Genomic DNA, 22,700 nt, shown 5'->3' with positions numbered 1-22,700 from the left:
AGACCACTTAACTTTCACATCTACCCTATTAGATAGATATTATTATTTATCTACATTTTATTGATGGGAATCCAATACACAGTTGTAAAGTAACGCACCCGAGAACATACAGTAGTAGCATTGACATTGGAATCCAAGCTGACTAACTCTAAGGCCTCACCACTGGGTACATGCTATCTCCTTAGTCTTATTACAGCCAGGTTAGGTAAATATTATTACCATTTTATGGATAAGGAAAACAAAGTTTAAAGTAACTAGGGACTTTCTTGGGTCACAAAACCAGCACATATATAATATTGATAAGTGTATAATATTTGGGATTTGAGTTTAGATATTAACTTCCATGGGGAAATCCTTTCTATCTTTGATTTCAAGCTCCACTTGTGTTTTCTCCCCAAACATTCTTGCATTTACCTTACAAGGCACTCATCACATTGTTGGTGACTCAGGATGTGCTTGTCTCCTTAGAAACCCATGAGCTCCTTGAAGTTCGGAGATTCTTATCTACATTCCTAGAATCTTGCATAGTCTCTAGCACAATATAGAAAATAAACGTTTTTAAACAAAATGCATGTAAGTAAAGGTAAAGGAGACAAAGAAAAGGGACACCAGTTGAAAACACAAGAAATAAAGGCCAATAAAAGGAGTAACTGAGATGACAGAAGATGAAATTTGGGGTAATTATAAAAATGTTATCATAGGAGATTAGTATGAATATTTTAGAAAAATAAGCTAAAAATAAGGAAAAGATATGATATGTTGAAGTGATGAGAGGAAGCTCTTGTGTAAGTAGCTTGTTTTTCTTGGTTAATTGGAAGGAAGCGTCATCAACTAAGAGTATTGGGGTGTAAGGAGTTGCCTGGGTTGCAGGGAGGTTTATGAGGGGGTAGAGGAAAAGATTTGACTGTGGGACTGGATTAGAGACATGTTTCCCAGTGTGACTTTAGGTAGTACACAACAAACATTTATGTTAATAGACAAGTATTTATTTTAATGCACATTTTGAAAAAAAAACTAACCAGCATGTCAAGTCCCATGATTTTATATGGTTATGAATGATTAAGATAATTCTAAAGAAATAGTTATATAACAATTTATTCTTAATTGAATACTTAAAATAAAAATAAAATGAGTTAATTTAAAGAAATAGGCAAATTGTTTTACAGATTGTATTTAGATATGGCAAAGAAAAATATGACTCAAGACTGGAAATATGTTTACAGAGTTCATACACGTCAAAACAATTGCCTAATAGTGGGAATACTTAGTTAAAATTAATCATAAAATTACTTCGTCGTATATACTTTGAGGTCAGGGATTGTGTTTTTCTGTTCTTTGTGTTCTCTGCAGCTCAACCCACTACCTTGAATACATTTGGTTCTCATTAACTATTCATTGAATTTATTTAAGAATGGACTAGAACAGTGAGACTTTTTGTTCATGTTAAATATCTCATTGTCTGCCCACAGTGTAAAATTACAGTGATTCATTTCCTCATTCATTCATTCAATAAACATTTACTGAATGACAATTATGAACAAAGAATTATGATAAGCATTTTCTGTAGACACTCACCTCTTTTCACATCAGTTCTGCAAGGTAATTATTTTTCCCATTTTGTAGTTGAGAAAACTGAGGATCAAGGAATATTTGCTAGCTATTAATGGAGGAAAAAGACCAAAATTTTTATGACTCCTTCTATTATATTTTCTTGCCTCTTTTCACAATAAAGTATATTTTGAATTAAATTAATGGAGACGGTGGTATGCTGGATAGAACCTAATGATCAACCTAGAATCAGAAACTTTGTATTTCTATCCATCTGAGTGGAACACAAAAAAGGGAAATGGAGGAGTTACTTTCCCCAGAACATAAGTTCTACCAGAACAAGAAGACTCTATTTCTTCTAGGAAAATCACGTCACCTTTCCTTTAATTCCTCATCAGCACTATAAGAGTTTAATGCTTCATTCTAGGGCTTCCCTGGTGGCGCAGTGGTTGAGAGTCCGTCTGCCGATGCAGGGGACACAGGTTCGTGCCCCGGTCAGGGAAGATCCCACGTGCGGCGGAGCGGCTAGGCCCATGAGCCATGGCCGCTGAGCCTGCGCATTTGGAGCCTGTGCTCTGAAACGGGAGAGGTCACAACAGTGAGAGGCCCGCGTAACACACACACACACACACACACACACACACACACACACACACACACACAAAGGAGGGGGATGGGGAAATCATAATGATCTTATTGAATATGGCTTTTTCTAGAAAGGAAAAATATCTACAAACTTCATGTATTTTGAATGACTAAATACCATTTGCAAATAACAGTCTGAAACCTTCTCTCTTATTCAGAAAAACAAAATGTGGAAATTATAAAAATGAACATTTGACTTTGTTAACCATAAAAGGTAGGAAATCCAAGCATTATGTCATGAATGCAATTTTGGTCTTTTTTGATATGTACCTAAATTTCAATCTATATTTAAATGTACAACATTAAAATAACATGTCTAAATTTAATATTATGTCTTTCATTCTTAGGTATAAATTGAATTTGTCTTTATATATAATTAAATTGTATCAAAAACAGCTTTATAATACCTACTTTAATAATTACTAGATCTAAAATAATGTTTTTTCTTAAAATTATTTTTCATTATACTATTCAAAAATAACAAAATAATAAATATGTATATGAAAGGGGTTCTGAGAGACTATTTTTGAAGAAAGGGACAAAAATCAAAAGGATGGGAAAGCTGATGGAACACCAGCCATCCCTTACAGGTCACACCTCACCCTTATCTGCATAGCACTTATACATGTCCAGAGCATTGTACTGTGATGCTACATAGTAATAAAGCCACTTCGGAAAAATTGGGGATATATATATACAACTACGTAATTAGGTGAGTAATTCATTTACATAGGTATTCTACCTGCAGGCTGTGAGCTTCTTGAAGGCCATTTATCTCATTCTAAGAATTCATTGTGATATTTTGGTAGGCTGCAGTCAAAAATTTGTGTAGAAATTATCTGAAAGTTACTTAAGAGTAAAGTTTGTATGTATGTATATGTGTGTGTTTATGTAATTATTTTGATAGCTATACTGATTATATAATATTGATCATATTCCTTATATAAGTAACAAAATACAATATCAGAATCTAAAATGTTGTACTTAGTACTGTGACTCGGTACTGTGACTAGATCCAAATGAGGGAAATTTGTTTGACCTTTATGATATAGTCTGTAATTTTATCCCTGTCTGTGGAAATGTTTCTTTTTTAATGTCCATTTTTTCCCTCCAATGGAACTGTTTATTTTAAATTGTTTTCAATTAAACCAGATTTAGAAACCATTTAAGGGCCTGTAAACATCTATCCATAGTTTTGTTTTAGACATTCCAAAATATCATTCAGGCACTCAAATTTGGAATATAATAATTATAAATTGAGGGCTGTGCTAGAGGTTTATAATCCCTTTTCAAAGATTTTACAACTTGTCTAGACATATAATTATTTGAAATGGGACAGTATACTTCTGTCTGGGGCATGACTTTCTTCTCCACATCACAGACTTTTCCTCTAACTTAAAGATTCTACAATAGACTGTTTTTTCCTTTGAGGTTTAGTTATTTATTTTTTAAAATTTATTTACTTTATTTTTGGCTGTGTTGGGTCTTTGTTGCTGCTCGTGGGCTTTCTCTAGTTGCGGCGTGCGGGCTTCTCACTGCAGTGGCCTCTCCCGTTGCGGAGCACAGGCTCCGGACGCGCAGGCTCAGCGGCCATGGCTCACGGGCCCAGCCGCTCCGCGGCATGTGGGATCCTCCCGGACCGGGGCACGAACCCACGTCCCCTGCATCGGCAGGCGGACTCTCAACCACTGCGCCACCAGGGAAGCCCAATATTTACTTTTTAATAGTAAAGTTCAGATATTTGTTACTTAGACGAGGTGACATTTCTGGGGAAAGAGAGTCTGCAAAGTTATCTTCAAATTATAGTGTGTAGACAACTCTATTCTTGAAAGGCCTAGCTGGACTTTGGTGTGGGTAAGGGCACCCATAGTCAGAGCTGGGTGTGGGGTGGGTAGACTATTCCTATCCTTCTCTTGGTTAGCATCAATCATCAAGAACTGGAATAAAAAACATTCCTCTTTGGCTAATTAACAATGGGCATGGTATTTCAATGTCTGACTACATTCTTCTCTATTTGACAGGGACACACCTTTCTCCACAGCTCTGAGAGAACACATTGTTCAAGTTTGTGTCATCATAAACATTTATGAGATGATCAATTTTCAAAATTTACAAAAGATAACTGTGTACACGTCTTCCCATCTCTCTGTGTCCAGGATTCCTTTACCATGAGGTCCTCCCTACAGGCGGTGGCACTCTGGGGAAGGAAGGCACCTCCTCACAGCATCACTGCCATCATGATCACTGATGACCAGCAAATGATTGTGACCGGAAGTCAAGAGGGTCAACTCTGCCTCTGGAATCTCTCATCTGAACTAAAGGTTAGTGAAAACTATTACTATTGAAGCAGATAGAGCTCATAAAATAAACACAGCTTGCTGTTTATACCTGCAATGACAGTGGAAGTTTTGCATGGTTGTTAAAAAGGTACTTACCAAAGTAATAAATGGGTTTTACTTCTGAATTTGGAAAAATGAAGTATTATATGATGGATCAAGATCATATGTGAAAATTATATTATGAATAGCACCAATCTTAGCTACCAGTTAAGTGTTATCATCCTTTAAGCTATGCTGAGTTTTACTATTTTATATCCTCAATTATATGTTTAAGTAACTGAACTACGGACATGTAAGTATAATTCTAAAAATTATGGCTCATTAATCTAAACAAAGGGCACCCATGAAAACCACTATTAATTAAATGAGTAATATTTTAATTATCTGGGTGTTTCTGCCAGTTTGGCCTTCTTGCCATTCTTTTAGCCTCTGCTTGCCTGTGATTTTTACAGGTCACATCGAAAAGCTCTAAATCCAATTTACTATTGTCGTCCTCCTATTTCAGAACCTGGCCTCACCTAGGATTTGGCCCATTGATTAGCAATTAATTGTCCTTGTCCCAACTCATAAACATTTAACATATTGGAATAGATATTTGCTTAGCTCTAGGAGCCTCTAGACCCAATTTGAACACTTAAACTAATGATGTACTTAAAGTATACTGCCCTCATTAGGAAGCCTGTTAAAGATCAAGGACTATTTTTAGCCTTTAAAGTTTGTCACTTTAAAACCTAAATTAACAATTCATTGTAATTCTATTTTATAGTGTAATTAATTAACATCTGCCATCACTGAGCAGTTACACTACAGGACTGCCAAAAACTGCAAGCAGACCAGCTCAGCTCAATGTTTATGAACATTCCTAAAAGAAGGACTGGGTATTATTACAACAGCTGAGCTTTGAAATTGGCCCTTGCCTTTATTATCTCTTACAGTCTAAACTTAAAATCCTAAGTGGCTTAAACTATCTTGCTACTTTTTTTAATGTTGGAGTGTAGTGTTTCCTGGCTGAAGTAGTTGTCTTGTAATATGTAGGTTGCTATAAGCTTAAGAAATTTGGAATCCTAGCATCTATATCTTTTTACATATGTTCCTGGTATTTATTCAACATGCATTTATTGGGTGCATTTTATAAGTTAGGCAGTACGGTGGGTACTTGAGTTCAAACATGAATGAGAAGACCTGGTACTGGCTGCCCAACTGGTCGCAGTGTCGTAGAGGAAGGACATAGGCTAGTAACTGCCAGTGCAGTTATGTTATAATACAGGGTGCTCTTTGTGGGGGTCAGTCTGTACTTCATCTTCAGTGGGAATAGTTATTTCATGCTTTTCTTAGGAGCAAGTCTTCTTTTTGGGGTTAGAGCAATGGAAAGGGCGATGCTATTGGCATCTAGTGGGCAGCGGTCAGGGATGCTGTAAACATTCCATAGTGTACATGACAGCCCCTCACAGCAAAAAAATTATTCCACCCGAAATTCTAATAGTTGCTGATATTGAGAAATCACAGTTAGAAATATGAGGTGGGAATGGGAGTCAGATTGGCAGGGGTGTAAGGAACAAGAAGAGTCATTGAGAAGACTTAAGAAGGAGATTGGATCAGTTTTATGTTTTGGAAATTCACTGTGAGGACACTGTGAAAAAGTTAGTAACACAAGTAAGATATTGATTAGTATGGGTGTGAGATTTTCCACATAAGAGTTTTCCTTAAGATTTTCTATGGCTAATCATAGGACCAGAAAGAATGAACACCTTCTCTTATTTTTCCTTTGAATCTTGCCCCTACATGATAATGGGTCAACTATTAGCAGGGAAGATTCTAGGCTTTTCAAAAATCAGGGCATTTTTGAGTTCTCAACAAATCCTCTTGGTATCTGTAAGATAGTCAAGTGGGTGTTCCATCACTGATATTTTAATGCTTAGTAGTTTAATTTGATTTTTGTTTTAAAATATATAGATAAAGGAATAATTCAGCCAAAGGAAGAAGAACAGAGACCTTGAAGACAAGAGAGATTTTAAGAGAGGTTATGACCACGTGGTTGATTGAGTGGCTGTAGGGCAGCTTGGGGCCGATGGGCATAGCAGGGGAAGACATTAGGAAGGGGAGAAGGACACTGCAGGGAGGCGGGGTGTAAAATGAACTGGGAGCTCTTTCTTTCTTCCTTGTACTAAATGTGGAAAGCTTCTTCCCCTCTCCAAAATGGTTTAGGTAAGAGGATAATCACGCTCTGTGGTCTTAAACGCTCACTCACCACCAAATAAAGTGGAAAAACAAACCTAAGGACACTCACTTATGCAGTCATTAGACGAACTACACAGGTGCTTTTTGTCACAGGTGTAGATTCCTCCTTCAGGTTTCTCAGAGTCTAGTGTAGGAGACAGACATGTAATTAGGAAGCTGTAAAGTGGTGGGATACACACTGTCTCTATGAATTTGACCTTACTGTGTATCTTATATAAGTAGAATCATACAGTATTTATCCTTTTGCAACTGGCCTATTTCACTAAACACAATGTCCTCATACATGTTGTAGGATATGTCAGAATATCCTTCCCTTTTAAGGCTCAATAACATTCCATTGTATTTATATACCACATTTTGTTTATCCATTCCTCAGTGGACATTTGGATTGCTTCCAAACCTTTTGGCCATTGTGAACGATACTGCCATGAACCTGGGTGTATAAACATATGTTTGAGTCCCTGCTTTCACTTTTTTGGGCTGTACTCAGAAGTAGAATTGATGGATTATTTGGTAGTTCTATTTAAAAATTTTTTTTTTTTCGGTACGCGGGCCTCTCACTGTTGTGGCCTCTCCCATTGCAGAGCACAGGCTCTGGACGCACTGGGTCAGCAGCCATGGCTTACGGGCCTAGCCGCTCCACGGCATGTGGGATCTTCCCGGATCGGGGCACGAACCCATGTCCCCTGCATCGGCAGGCTGACTCTCAACCACTGCGCCACCAGGGAAGCCCTATTTTAAAATTTTTGAGGAACGGCTAAACTGTTTTCTACAGTGGCTGCACCATTTTGTATTCCCACTAGCAGTGTGCAAGGGTTCCCATTTTCTCAACATCTTCACCAACACTTGTTATTTTCTATTGCTGTTGCTGCTTTTTTAATAGCCATCCTGATCAGTAAGAAGTGTGCTCTTCAAGGGAAAGGCTTTCTGAGGGTGATGCCTGAGCTGAATTCTAAAGGATGTATCAGACTTGAACAGGAAAAGCAGGTGGGAGGAGATTGCAGACAGAATGATAAGTGTGTGTGTGGAGGGCAGGACTATTTTGCCTTCAGGGAACTGGTGAAAGTAGTTGAGCAGACCTGGAACATAAAGGGCAAATTAGAGGTGACAGGCACATCTGGAAAAGACAGAGCAGACTCAACGTGGAATCTGACATGCTAAGGAGATTAGATTTTTTGTTTGTTTGTTTAACTAGCAATCGCTAACACTACGTGCTAATTAAAAGCAGTGGTAATATTAAGGGATTTTGAGGAGATGACATAATACTATTTTATTATATTTGTAATTTAGAATATCACTTGGTATTAAGGGCACATTGAAGGGAGAAGGAGATGAGGTAAGGGAAAGGGGCTTTGGGCAGGAGGCTTCTACAGTAACGTAGTCAGCAAAGTTCTTGACTATGAACCAAATCAGTGGCAATGGGAATGAAGAGGAGATGAAACCTGGAATGATGTTAAGAGGAGAGTATGGACAGAACTGAGAAACCAGTTGGATGTGAGCTAAAGGCGCAGGAACAGCCAAAGATACCTTCCAGATTTGGCGTTTGGGTGATGGGTAGGACTGCTAGAATGAGAGTATCATGTTTCTGTATAAGAAATAGAGAGGATTAGAGAATAGGAAAAGGGAGGGAAAGAAGCTGATTTAAGGTCTGTACATCTTGGAGTATCCAAGCATTCATTAGGGGATTGTGTACACATCTCGGACTTTCCCTGTCCATGGGTGGTGGGATGGCAGGGTGCAGGGGAGCTGGAGAATAAATGTCTCCCTGTCCTGGGCTGCTCATCACGTATCTAGGTTAAGCATTCTGCTTCCAGGCTCAGGGTCTGACTCCCAAAGCCCTGTGCTTTCCCCAAAACTTTGTGAGGTCTGCCCATGGGGAGCTTCTCCAAGTCCCATGCTAGGAACTTCATCACTTGGGCCTTTTGGTATTGATTGCTGGTATTCATCATACCTGTGAGCATAGAAAAAGGTGAACTCTGAACATTCTCTCAGGTATATTCTCTTATAGTATCGGTATGTCCTATTTTTCTTCCTGTTTTATACTCAGAAGGAAACACAACAGTGACAAAATGAAGAATAGCAATGTTGAGTAGAGAAAAAGAATAAAGGTCTTGGTCAAAATGTAAGTCTGTTATTTACCAACTCTGTAGTGTTGGGCAAATGACTTCTATTCTTCAAGCCCTAATTTCCTCAACTGTGAAATGGGGATTAAATCCTGTTCATAGTTGCATGAGTGCCTGGAGTACGGTATATGCTCATCAAGTTGTGTGTTCTTTTCCCTTTTCTATTTGTGCTATGGTGGGAGTGAGGGAGACCAATGCTTCATAAAGGTGGAGCCCACGAATAGAGGTAAAGTTTTCCTGGATTTCATCATGGCAATGACTAGGTGTGATTGTAGAGGTTTTTGTTATTCTTCACAGCAGAATGTGTGATAAAATGAGGAGATTATAGTGAATTGTCACAGCTTATTCAACTACATGTGAAGAGTTAGTAGCAGAATGAAGACTTCATATGAAAGGCAATGGTGTTCTCTTCTGACATTTTGTCCATAGTGGATTTTCTCTGGAGGAGGAGTATCTTTGATTTGCCCTGATTCATTGCTTAATTTGGCCTGTAATGTATAGGACAAGGGTTAAATTCATAGAGGTACGCTTTCCCAAGTGTGATGATAGGGAAAGATAGTATGTTGTTTTCTGAGATGGAACCTGCATTTCCCAGGAGGAAGGTAGAGAACTTGGATTGTAAGTGATTAGAACCAACTGCAAAATGCTCTTTCTAGCACTAGAAATTTATTCTGATAACAGATCTTTTAAAGAAACATTTCTGATTAATATAGAAATAAGAGGAAGGCAGAGAACAATTGTGTTATGAAATAATTTGTTCTTATTGTTATGGTTGGATTATGAGGAACAGACTTCTTTCACACATGAGATAATGGAAGAATTAGTCCTTGGTGTCATTTTTAAAAATCACACATAGGAGAAAAAGTTGGCATTTTGAAATGGCATTTTAACTAAGTTGGCTTAGTTAAAATTTTATTTCTAATGTTGACAAGTTAATTTTTACTATTTCTGAGGCAGGAATTCAAATAAGGCGTTATAATGGTTACAAAAGGGGTAATATTTTCTCTGCATTGTTTTGTAAACTCAGTTCTGAATTCTGAAATCTGCACATAAATATGCTTCTATTGTTTGAGGCACATTTTGTGCGTAATAAACGTCAACACTGATTTATTTGTATTCAAAACCTAGATGTTGTAAAACAGGTCCAGCAATCATCTAGGTTTCATGACAGATGCAGAGCCAAAAACAAAAAAAATGTGTATAACACAGCTCCTTTACCTAGAAGTTTATTTTTCTGGGGACTTTGATATGCCATATATCAGTTTTCCTGAAACTTATGTACAGCAAAAACATAATATAACAGCATTCCTAATTAGAATTATGAATAATTATATAATGCCATGTTATATTCTTCTACTAAAAAGTTTACAGCTATTTAAAAACTTACCCTCATCATTTTCAGATTTCGGCCAAAGAACTTCTTTTTGGTCACTCAGCTTCAGTGACATGTTTGGCGAGAGCGAGAGACTTCTCTAAACAGCCCTTCATAGTTAGTGCTGCTGAAAATGGGTAGGTAAGATGTGTGGAACTGTGCACCTGTTTCTGTTCCTTCTCCCTTTTTAAAAACTCTGATGGGATACAGAATTCTAGGGCTGAAGGAAATTTTAGTGATTAACATATTCCTTTTACATATAGGAAAAGTTAGATCTTGAATGGTTGAATAACTTGTGTGACAGTCCCAAGGAAAGTAATCAGTACTGTGACTCCCAATCTTTAGACATCCCAACGTGTATCAGGCCTTGTGGCTGCCTCATTGTGTAAAGGATGTCGGCAAATGCCACCTATTATAGAACTGAAAATGGAAAAGTCTGGGCGCTTGTCTTTTTTAATATAGTAACTCACTTTGAGCTATTAAGCAAATCCATGCAAGCCTTCATAGTTTCATGAAACAATTCAGCAGTTACGATCTTTATGTTGTACACTTGTCTGATATCATTTTAAAACAGAGGAGAGGACTCACTTGTAAGTGGGATGTGGGAGTGAGAAGGAGAAGAAACATAGTGATCTGGGTGTAGTTTCATGGAAGGAGGTTTGTTCCAATGAAAGAGGACTTAGCTGTAGGAAAAAGCCCCACTGACGGAAGAGCTACTGTGAACTACTCTGCTGATGAGATGTTTGCCAAAGTATACTCAAGAATGCGGAATCCATTCAGCATGTGTTTGTGAATGAGGGATTGGGTTGCTGGTTGAAACAAGAGAATCTCCTCATTTTTTGTTTTTAACCCAAGGAGAAATTATATGGCTTAGAATTCTGAGACCCAAAAGAAGAATGAGGAATCAAGTGTCCAACTTTTAAAAATGGAATAGTTTAACAAAATGGCTAGTGGTACAGACATCAAAGAGATACCTATTCTCATAGCTTATAGCAAGGCATAATTGTTATACTTAGAGAGACTGAACTTTGGATGAAGCTAAAATGAAATGTCCTAGTACATTCTTTTTAAACAACTGCTTAGCTTTCGTACACTAGGGCTGCCTTGAAGCCTGCTACATAGGCTGAGATATTTATTCCCAATCTAGAGAATTTGAGGGATGGTTAGTTTTTCTGAGACTACTTGCACAGTTGATAAAATTAATAGCTGAGTGAGAAATAGATCTGAAGAGTATAACTGAGTTCCACCTTGAGGTTTTTGTCCACAGTGGTCTAGCTCCAAAAAAGAAACTAGGGGTTAATGGACATATTCTTGATGATAGATGAATTCAGCTGTATAAGTCCTGTAAATATGATTGTTAAAGAGCCAAGGAGTCTGGTTGGTCTTCCTTTTCCAAGATGATTTGAATTTTCTAGAACTCTATTTCTTTGGGGTCTGACACCTTGCATCTATGAGATTCTCCTTTGGCAGTACCTACACTTTAGCTACTGCATACTTAGCAAATCCTAATTCAATCTGTTGAAACTTGTTAAAATTACTAGGCTCGACCTATTACTTCTTAAGTAACAATGAATTTTTATTTATTTTTTTTAGCTTTTAGAAGTCCCAGGAAGTGACCGTTGGCTTAGCATTTCTGCTCCAACGTTATCAGATTCATGCTGATCATGACTTGCTTCCTGACTTAGTTTTTCATTTTTTTCACTTAGTATTACTTCATCTATAGGCAAAAATCCTAATATTCAGGAATCCCAGTGAATTCCAGGATAAATGAAAGGAAATAAACACCTGGAACCTGATGTTGAAATGATGGAATGCCGAAGAAAAAGAGAAGAGCCTGAAAGTAGGCAATGAGAAGAAGCAGATTACTTTTAAAGGAAAGTTAATTAAACTGAGAGCTGACTTCTTAACAGCAAAATGAGAACTAGATAGCAGTGAAATATCTTTTAAAAGTTGAGAGAAAATATCTATCAACTTAGAGTTATATCTCTAGCAAAAACATCTTCAAAAAATTAGGGCAAAACAGTAACATTTAAGACAAATACTGAGAGTGTTCACTGCCAACAGACCCTCTGTAAGTAATGAAATTCTAAATTATATTTTTCAGTAAGAATAATGATTTCAGAGGGAAGATGTGATGGAAGAAGGAATATTGAACAAAACCCAGCAAAGTTTTAGAAAATTTAAATAAGCACAGATTATATTACAATATGGTTTATATGTACCTCCCATCCACCTCCCCCCCACATACACAAAATCCTAATCAACAACTGCATATCATAAGCGTAGTGATCAGACTCCACGTGTTCTGGTGTTCTAGAGGTGGGTAAAGATGGTGATTAACCTTAGCCTTTAAGCTAGATATACATGCTGACATTTCCAGGGTAGCTGCTAAGAGAACAGACAAAAGAAATAAAAATGAAAGAAACAGAATATACAACTTCCAATTTAAAAAAAGATAAAGAATGTTGTTTAATCTAAAGGGGACAATAAATGAGACAAATAGCAAAAAATAAGGTAATTGAAATAAATCTGAATAAACCAGTAATCTCAATTAAGTAAAGGGACTAAGCCCATCAGTTAAATTACAAAGATTGTCAGACAATTTAAAAAACAAAAACAGCATAAGGATATATAAAAGTTAAAAGTAAATGGATGGAAAGAGATTTATTGGGCAAATACTAATGAAATTAATGTTAATATAGCCATTTTAATATTATATTAATAAATATATATAGTTAATAAAACCTTAAGGCAAAAAAGGTTTGACATTGATAAAGCAAGTTATCACTATTAATAAAATTTCCAACTACCAGCAAGAGATGATACTAGAGAGATAGGCAGGCAGGCACCCAGCCTTAGAGTCTTCTAGGATAGTGTTCATTAAACCTAAGCCTGCATCAGGACCACTTTCAGAGCTTGTTTAAATACAGATTTCTCAGCCCCATTCCCGAGATACAGGTTTAGTAGGTCTGGGCTGAGGTTCAAGAACTTGCATTTCTAACATGTTCCTGGAGAGTGCTATGCTGCTGGTTTAGAGGAAAATATTTGAAATAGTGGGTACCCCACATTTGGGGCAGTGAGAGAATGTCTGAGTTCAAGAATGACTTGGGAAACTCATTGGTGATGATACCATTCATTGAGAATGAGAACAAAGGAGGGAAGGTGTTGTGCCTCATTTTAAGTACGAGGTGTGTGAAGTCCTGCAAGTCATCCAGGTGGAAACATCTAATTACTAGTTGTATGTGGAAATCTAGAGTCCAGTGAATAGGTCTGGGCTTCCAACATCATATAGTTGGTGCCTGCAGTCATGGGAGTAGATGACTCATCAAGAGAGAGTGTGAAATATGAGAATGTAAGAAAGCCTAAGATACTAAGGAAAACCAACATTTAAGAAATAGGCGTAAGAAGATGGGAGCTTGCGAATGCCAAAGAAAACCCCAAAGTGTAACTGAAGGCAAAAGTGAGTTTGAAGAATGTAATGGACTTGTAATTCAAGAGGGCAAACCAAGCATTCATATGTATCTCCTTTCCCTCTAGATGCTTCATTAAAATTTGAGCAAAACGGTAACAGTGTTATAAGCACACAAATATGAGAATAAGAATAGGGCCAAGAGAAAACAGTATACTTTTGAGAGATAGACAGTGGATGAAAGAGTAGTGACTGATTTATGTATCCATTGAATGAATTTTTATTGAAGCGCTCAGGTGGGGATGTCCAGTTGAATAAGAAAGAAAGGCTCTTTCGCAAGGAGTTTTTAGTGGGAATGTAATAATATTCTAATTTTATATGTTATGGATTTTTTCCTATGTGATTTTCTTTTCATTGAAATTTAAAAATTAGGAATTTAAAAAATTTTGTAAATTGTTAAATTAATTTTTTATAATTGAAGGTGATTTAATCTATGTACAAAGTTGGGGAACAGTATTTGAAAAGAAAAAGAAGAATGTTCATTTTAATAGTTAATTTTCATGTCTTCCTAATAGATAAATAACTGAGCAGTTCCAGCTAAAATGCCAATGCTACTGTTGATATACAAGAAATTTGCTTTTCTTTCTTTAATAGAATTGATTGGCAAGGAGTCAATTTTTACTATGTGATATTTTTGTATTTTTTTCCTATTTAAGGTAGAAAATAAGATGATAAGCAAACAAACAGGGAAGGCATTAGAATCCAAGAGAGTTTAGAAACATAAGTATCACTGGGAGAGCTTTTATTGATGCCCAGGCTCCAACCTTAGAAATTGTGATTTAATTAGTCTGGTTTGATGTCTGGGTTGGGTCCCAGACATCAGTATTTTTAAAAACCTCCCTGATGAGTCTAACGTAGAGCCAGAGTTTTAGAACCACTGGTTTAGAGATAGAGTTATCTAGAAACAGGTTAACTGACCAGGAGCTTTGCAAAACCCCACATGCCAGGACCACAACACAGAGCCATGAAATTAGAATCTCTGAGGAGAAATTTTTATATATTCACAGGTGATTCTTGATGCACAGCTAGAGTTGAGAACCACACTGATAAACTCAAATTTTTTGTAGAGCTAAAATTTTATATTGATGCTGCTTAAAGTTCCATTTCTTTACATATATATATATACACACATGCACACGTATATCCTTTGAGATATATTATGTCAATTTCTACCTTTTTCCCTGTCTTATTTTTCATACACACACACACACACACACACACACACACACACACACACTTTCCCACTGTTTAATTGAATTGCATGTCTTTTCAGATTACCTCAAATCCTTTCTGGCATACAGTTGGATATAAACAGAGAGAAATAAAATCACTATGAATATTTAGTTCTATATCTAGGACATGGTTTTTCAACCTCAGCACTAATGACATTGTGGACCACGGAAGAATTCTTTGCTGTGAGGGACTATCCTGTGCATTGTAGGATGTTTAGCAGCATCCCTGGCCTTTCCCCACTAGATGCCAGTATCGTGTTCCTAGTTGTGACAACTAAAAATGTCTCTAAACATTGTCAAATGTCCTTTGTGAGGCAGAATCAGCCTAGATTGAGAACCATTGATTTAAAGATTGATTTCCAGTGTTTGGCTAATAAAACCCCCAAAGCCTGCAAACACCAAATGCATATAGCATTTACCGTTATTGGTCCGTGTCTTTTGCTTCTTAATAGCAGCTCTCCCTTAAAGCCAATAAAGCTTTCATTTTTCTTCCTTGGAAAATTTTGCTTATATGTTGAAACTGTCAAAACTGAAGAATATTACCAAACAACTGTGAAACAGCCATTCTGGTTTTTGTGAACTGAAATCATACAGATTTAAACTGCCCTATACTGGATGTATTTGTAACTGTATTTCATAACTGTAGCTGTATCTTTGTAACATATATGTAACTAAATCAGAGTTTTCTAAACAATGAGAATTTTCTAACAATTTAGTGGCAAGGATGGTTTCAGGATATCAGGAGAAGCAAAGAAATAAAGCGTATCAATGATAGACCAAATGTGGCCTCTTGGTGGCACTGTTTATTTTTATAAAAATGATACCTGAGCTCCAGAAGATGCAATACTTGATGTATTATGCTTTTCAGAATATGTAGTTTAAGTTCAACAAAATAAATCATTTTCAAGAAGATGCAGTTTCCATAGAAAGATTGTTGTACTGTCACTCTCCCAGGCTGTGATAGCTGCATCCCCACAATTTGTTGTAGGTCAGGTTGGCACTCAAGTAAGGTTTGTAGGCTGGTGGCAGGGTGTAATTACCAAAACAAAAAGACATAGATACAGCATGTCATCCCTGCTAATGACCACAACATTTTCTTGCCCAGTAATCTGTAACAAAAAGCCACATAAACGATCAGGCTGCATTTAAGTGCAGCACTAAAGAAAAACTTGGTGCACAAAAATTATTCCAGCCAATTGAGTGGAAATGACAGAGAATAATACAAAGTTATCTCTGCTAGGGAGATGTGTGTTTGGAATGTCACCAATGGACAGTGCGTGGAGAAGGCCACACTTCCTTACAGGCACACTGCAATCTGTGTAAGTATGTTCACTTCCTTGAGAACATCTCCAGATTCTACAGCTCCTTCAGAGCATTTGCTAAGCACACATTTAAAGACATGTCTTTAGAGGGATTATTTTCTTGAATTTTTTTATCATTAGAATAGAATACTATCAGTTATCATCTGTTATTTTTGGCATTTTTCTTTCCCCAAAGTAACTATTCAACCAATTTTTTTTCTTATTCTTTCTCTTATTTCTGTATCTTTCTAACATAGACAAATTTGAAAAACAATTTCCTTATTTTTCCTTAGTTACACTCACAAAACACATGCACACAATGACACACACATGAAATGATTCCATTTTATTGGCATACAGTTTTATAAAGCAAAAAAGTTTTTTTTTTTTTTTGCTTCCAGTTTAAACCTTTTTTGGATGGATAGGTTCTGAATTTCTTATTTATGAAAACAGAGCAAGAGGCACAGCCTTAATCTTTATAATAACTTCCCAATATTTAAAAGAGATTTTGGCTTTTGGTATGTGGACTCCAAGCATATGTAAGGTAGTCACATGATTCCATGGTACTGTTTTTTATATTGTATGCATTGCTTTTAGCATTGATGACTTGCATTGAAACATTCATGAACTCCTTTCTGTGATCAAACCTGAATAGTGAGAGAGCTTGTCAAGGGTAGGTTATATTACTCAAACTTTAATAAAAGCCATTCTCAAAATTTATTTGGCACAAAAGTTCCTCAAATGCTTTTCAAACATTTTTTATTTCTTCTTAAGATGTAGCAGTGTTGCTAGGGTAAGAAACCTGGTTTTTGTTGTTCAGTTCTACATAGCATTCCAGAATTAATATAATTGTGAGCTTTCCATGATTTAGAATAAGATTAGTTCTTCCCAAAAGAGCCCCCTTCTCCAGAAAAATGACGAAATGCAAGTCAGATAAACGGCAAAATTAACACTTCAGAAGTGTAGAATAATTGAACTAAAAGAAATTTTAGTTGTTATTTAGCCTAATACCTTAGTTGAATAGATGATAAAATTAAAATCCAGAGAAGTCTTCACCGCAGCCAAAATTATGTTAATTGCTAGTGATAATTAAACTTTTGCTTTGAATTCAATTTGCATAGTATTACCACTGCTCATTCCGGATGATAGGAGAAGGCTGGCTTCTGTGTTGTGGAGAATATCAAGATGTTCTTATAATTGATGCCAAAAGTTTGGTTATTATTCACACTTTCATATCATCTCAGTCTCCGGATTGGATCAACTGCATGTGCATTGTTCACTCCATGAGAATTCAAGGTAAGAGTTAGGTATTATCTAACACTAGAGATAGCATATAAAAATATCACCTTTGAATTATTTGTTAAATTACTGGGCAAGAGTTCAGAATGCTTCTTTATTTTTACCTACTGGTAGGGATAGCACTCTAAGCCAGATCAAGAAAAACTGAGAACATCCATCCCAGTGGTTCAAATCACTGGAAAGTCAGCAAGAGGTCATGAGGAAGTGGAAAGAGGAGACACTGTGTTTCCATGACCCAGTTCTGCTTTGATACATTTTAAGAGTGACAAGCAGGTGTTTGTTTTGGATTAACAGGACTCTTGGATTTGCCCTGCTGTATCTTCTGGATGTAGTAATGAAGAGAATTCAGTTCCTGTAATGAAGGAAGGCTAGCTCCTTACTTATTTCTGAAATAGGAAGGCGTAATTAGTATTGCCAGCGTGATGGTTTGCAATGTGGTTCTGCTTTCAGTGGTGCCCTCCTTTTACATGAAAGTCACTTTGAAATTGCAAAACAAATTTAGAATGTGATCTAAAATGTTTACTTTTTTAATTAAAAAAAACAGCTGAGTATTTTCTACCTACATGCCCTGCATAATCCTTAAATGACTATGAAATGATCTTTAGAGCAACCAGTTATAACAGTGGTCAGCTTATATATGACCTTTGTTGTTTTTACAGAAGATTCTCTCTTGGTAGTGTCAGTAGCTGGTGAGCTCAAAGTATGGGATCTCTCTTCATCTATCAACAGCATTCAGGTTGGCTTGCGAAACTATCCTTTATTCTCCAATTTCAAGCATATGTATTGGCATTTTTTAAATTATAAGAGTGTTACATTCTCATTGTTAAAAGTCCAAATAATGTAGAAGTATATAAGTTTTACGTCCATGTACTTTTTCCCTATCTCTCTTCCAAGTTGTGAGCATTGGTAACAATTGCATGGTATCTTTCCAACCTTTTCTCTGTATGTATACAAATGTTTTTATCTACATGCACATGCGCACACACACGCACACACACAAACATTGATTATATTTTAATTTAAAAAATCCATCGTGGAATATTTCTCTGTCCCTTACAGAAGAAGACCCCATTTCTTCTGGCTCTTTGTGAGCTGTGGCAATGGGGGTAACATACACTGGGAGTCCAGTATATTCAGCTGCTCCCTGGCATCAGGCTACAAGTCGAGGTGATGGACAAAAGAACAGTCATAGAATTTGTGCGGTTGACAGAACCGTTTCAACTGCCCCATACTCTGGACTATCCTTCAGAATTTCTTGGTTGGGAAAACCTGGGAATTGAGTTGGCATACTGAGCCCAAAAAACACACACCCAGCGTTATCAGAAACTTATTGAGAACATAGTATTCTAGGTGTTCTGTGCTGGCTACGCTTTTGTCTTTTCAAAACATTTTGTTTGTTTTTCTATTTTAGCAATTAAGATACTGCAAAGGTTTTTAAAAAAATTATTTTACTTTTTTTTTTGTTTTATCTTTCTGCCATATCTGAAAGTCAGTAACTTATTCATATCTTTATATTCTCAGTGTCCTGCAGCAAATTTCCCGACAGAATGTTTGTTGAATGATTGTATATAATGAATTCTTGAATTCAAGTGGATTTCCTTTTCATGGTTTCTTTTGCAAAGTAACTTTCTTAGTTCAGAAAACTCAAAAGGAAAATTGGGTGCTTTTTTTTAATAACAGTGTGATCTACTTCAGGCTTAGAGGGGAGGAGTCTTCTAATACAGTTTTATATAAATTAGCTAGAACTAGTACTAAAATGTTTTTATTCCTTTTGAAGGAAAAGCAAGATGTTTATGAAAAGGAATCCAAATTTCTTAATTCCCTGAACTGCCGGACAATACGATTTTGCACGTATACAGAGAGACTTCTACTGGTGGTATTTTCTAAATGTTGGAAGGTATTATAAAATAACATAATAAGTACCAGTGATACACAAATGTAATTTGATTTTTATCTTGTTCAGTGCAACAATTATAAGAATATGTTTTAAATATGATACAAACTTTTTATAATATTATTACCACAGCAGGGAATTACTTGTCTTTTATGACTGACTTTTATCAGTTTTCCTCTCACTACACTGGGTAATTTTGCTTCCCAGGATTGTATATATAAAGTATATCCTAATTTTATTAATAACAAACTATTATAATAGTGAGCATTTGTCTCAGATTATTTTAAAGAGTTGATGCCTGTACTTTATAGTTAAAAAGAAAACTAATACTTTTCACCTACATACATTGGTCTTATTTTTATATATTTTTTCTTTCTCTGCTTTGTCACTACGTTTGTTTTTAGGGACTATATACATTCTTTTCTTGTGAATATATTCATTGACATCTCCAAGAAGAAAGGAAAGCTAAGTTACTGTCATTTGATAGCATCCTTTTTTTCTCTAATGTTTCATATACTTGGGTCAGTTAATAAAACTATATTGTCTTACTTAAAAGCTTATAATATATTTTTGAACTAAAATGTAAAGTAGATGGTTCAACATGTACTTTAGGATTTCTACTGTATCAACTTCTTTTGTGTGTAATAAATTTTTCAAATGTTCAGGTTTGACTATCCATATGGAAAGAATAAAATTGCATAGAAAATTTGGGATTTTTGGTCTCTGTGCTTAATGGGCACATTCTGGAATGATACTGTCAGATAGTTTGTCCACTGAAACCTACCTAGGATAAATGTGAAAAAATAAGTACTAGTGAAATATTATCTTGGTCCATGAGTATAGTGTGGCCTGTTATGATACTTCATACTTAATATTAATAATTAATATGTTGTTGCATTAATACTGTTATCTAAATAGTCTTGATAAGCATAATTTATCTTTCTCCTTGGTAGATTAGATTGGAAGCTTCTGTTAATGGGCATCATTCATTCTGTATTTTAGGTTTACGATTATTGTGATTTTTCTCTTCTTTGGACTGAAGTTAGTGGGAGCGGGCAGTTCTTTGCTGGTGGAGAGGTGCTTGCTGCTCACAGAATCATCATCTGGACAGAAGATGGTCACAGTTATATCTATCAGCTGCTGAACAGGTGGGCTCAGATGGGAGCAGCATACAAAACATTCAGGTAGAAAATGAACTTTGGGAGGTTTATTATGGAAAAATCCCCACATGCTGCCCATGATCAAAAACCAGAACAAAACAACTTTGGCACTAGAAGATTTACTCTGGGCTTGGTAGGCTTCAGCCTTTGTATAAAACAGCAGGGGATGAAGGAATGAGATTAACCATGTATAACTTGTACAGCTGGTGCTGGGTTTTCAAAAAGTCACTTGTAATTATTAACCCAACAATTTCTAACTAGAGTTTAGAAACTTGAATGGTACCATCCGGCTTTTGAAAGTGGGAGGGGAAAAAACGAATAAAGAACCCCAAAGTTCTAAACTTTGCTTTTTATTTTTCACTATGCAGTGGGCTTTCAAAAAGCATATACCCTGCTGATGGAAGAGTGCTTAAAGAGACCATTTATCCTCATTTACTGTGCTCTACTTCTGTGCAGGAAAATAAGGTAATGCAAGAAAAGAATGACTGCCTCAAAGCTGTTTCACTCCACTTCTCAGATAAGTGTTGCTTTGTCTGTAACAGAGTCTGGCTTGAAAAAATTGAATTGAAGAATCACATCAAGTTGTTAACGAGAAAATTAAATCTAATTGTTAATGGCTACTGAAGAAAAATTTGCCTTTAGAAAAGCTATTTTTTAAGTCTGCTTAACTAAACAATACATATTTATTATGGAATAGTTATAATGATAAAAAAGGAAGAATTAAAATTTCTAATTTTACCACCATACATATTCACTATGAATATTTTTATTTTTTGTATTTACTTATGTTAATTGGAAAATGTTCAAATATTTGAAAGGTTGTAAGAATAGTACAATGACCAGTCATATACCCTTTACCTAGATTCACCAATTGTCAACATTTGCCGTATTTATTTCCTCTCCCTCTCTCATTCTCTCTTTCTCTCTCTCTCTCTCCCCCACCATATATATATACATACACATTTTTTCCACTGACCTTTCCACTGATACAAAGTTATTAACATTTTGATGTATCTACTTCATTTTTTAAACTTTATCAAATGGCTTATATCCTGCTTTTTTTAATTCTTAAGGCAGCTGTATATTGAGATCATTTTCACATGCATTTAGTTATTCTTCTGAATAAATTTTCTTGTTAAAACAAATATAACTATGATTCCTGGCAGAGAGTTGAGGATGTAATTGTGGGTTTTCACTTGACTGAATTATATCTTTGACACTCTATGAAGCCTGAAAATTTAAGCAGTTTACTTTAGTGTCAGTGAAAGTGTTTTTTTTTTTTTTTTTTTACCTATTGGACTTAGTCATCAGTTAATTATCCAAAAAGGTATTTCATGGAGAATGGAGGAGTTTTGAATTATTGATGTGTCAAACAACGAAGCATGTTACTTTTTACAGTGATGGTTTGCTTAATTAGGCAGCATAGCTGCTGCAAATCCTATGGTTCAGTATCATCTCTTTAACATATCTGTGAGGTTTTGTTGCAAAAACTTGATTAAGACTGTCAGCCAAAAATTAGAACTCCAAGTGCCACTAGGACATAGACAAACTTTAGAGTTATGCTGTGGAACACTATTTCTAAAGTCATTCATGGGTTGCAATAGAGCCTTGTTTTGCTGTTGATCACAAAAGCTTTATTGTGGTTTACTCAGAAAGGCATCTTAAGTTATTTTTTAAAGGACTTTCCCTTTTTTTCCTTTTTAGCTCCCAAATGCATTTTTACAAAGCACAGTTTGCCCTAAAAGCTAGATATAAGAAATGTCCTTTAGGAGCTTCTAGTCTACTACAAATATCAATGCTATACATAACTATGAGGAAAAAGAACAGCAATTACAAATTAACTTAAAAAAATACTAATCTTATGGGGAGCCACCTTGCTTTGTGTCTCAAAAGGTGAAGACATAGATTTGTGAGTTTTCTGTCAATGTATAATTCTTGTTTAGACAACCACAGTTGTTTCTGTATCTTAAAAGTGGGAAGTACTTGGAAGCCAGTGAAAATGAATACAATAATCTGAAACAAAAAGAAGCTGGTCTACTCATTCGTAGACCTTTGCTTGCCCTTTATCCGGCCAAGAAAC

The 22,700-nt window shown here is 36.0% G+C and overlaps 1 protein-coding gene across 2 annotated transcripts in view; it reads left to right on the top strand.

Annotated features, from left to right (window-relative positions):
• Positions 1–4,361: 4,361 nt before the first annotated feature.
• The window catches only part of WDR72 (WD repeat domain 72), a gene marked incomplete at both ends in the record, with an annotated part of 196,582 nt that continues 178,243 nt past the window's right edge, over positions 4,362–22,700 (top strand). The window contains 8 exons of one of the 2 annotated variants that reach the window (XM_079699901.1): positions 4,362–4,514; positions 10,296–10,402; positions 16,207–16,285; positions 17,389–17,563; positions 18,226–18,302; positions 19,344–19,463; positions 20,463–20,608; positions 20,989–21,085. In XM_079699901.1, coding sequence (XP_079556027.1) covers positions 4,362–4,514; positions 10,296–10,402; positions 16,207–16,285; positions 17,389–17,563; positions 18,226–18,302; positions 19,344–19,463; positions 20,463–20,608; positions 20,989–21,085 — 954 coding nt within the window. Of the gene's footprint in view, positions 4,515–10,295; positions 10,403–16,206; positions 16,286–17,388; positions 17,564–18,225; positions 18,303–19,343; positions 19,464–20,462; positions 20,645–20,988; positions 21,086–22,700 lie in introns of both variants that reach the window. The other variant, XM_079699900.1, reaches the window with a different exon arrangement.

Source organism: Hyperoodon ampullatus (genome assembly GCF_949752795.1).
Source record: "Hyperoodon ampullatus genome assembly, chromosome: 3".
Classification (NCBI taxonomy): domain Eukaryota; kingdom Metazoa; phylum Chordata; class Mammalia; order Artiodactyla; family Ziphiidae; genus Hyperoodon; species Hyperoodon ampullatus.
Note: the sequence above shows the minus strand (reverse complement) of the source record. Positions and strands in the feature narration are given on the sequence as shown.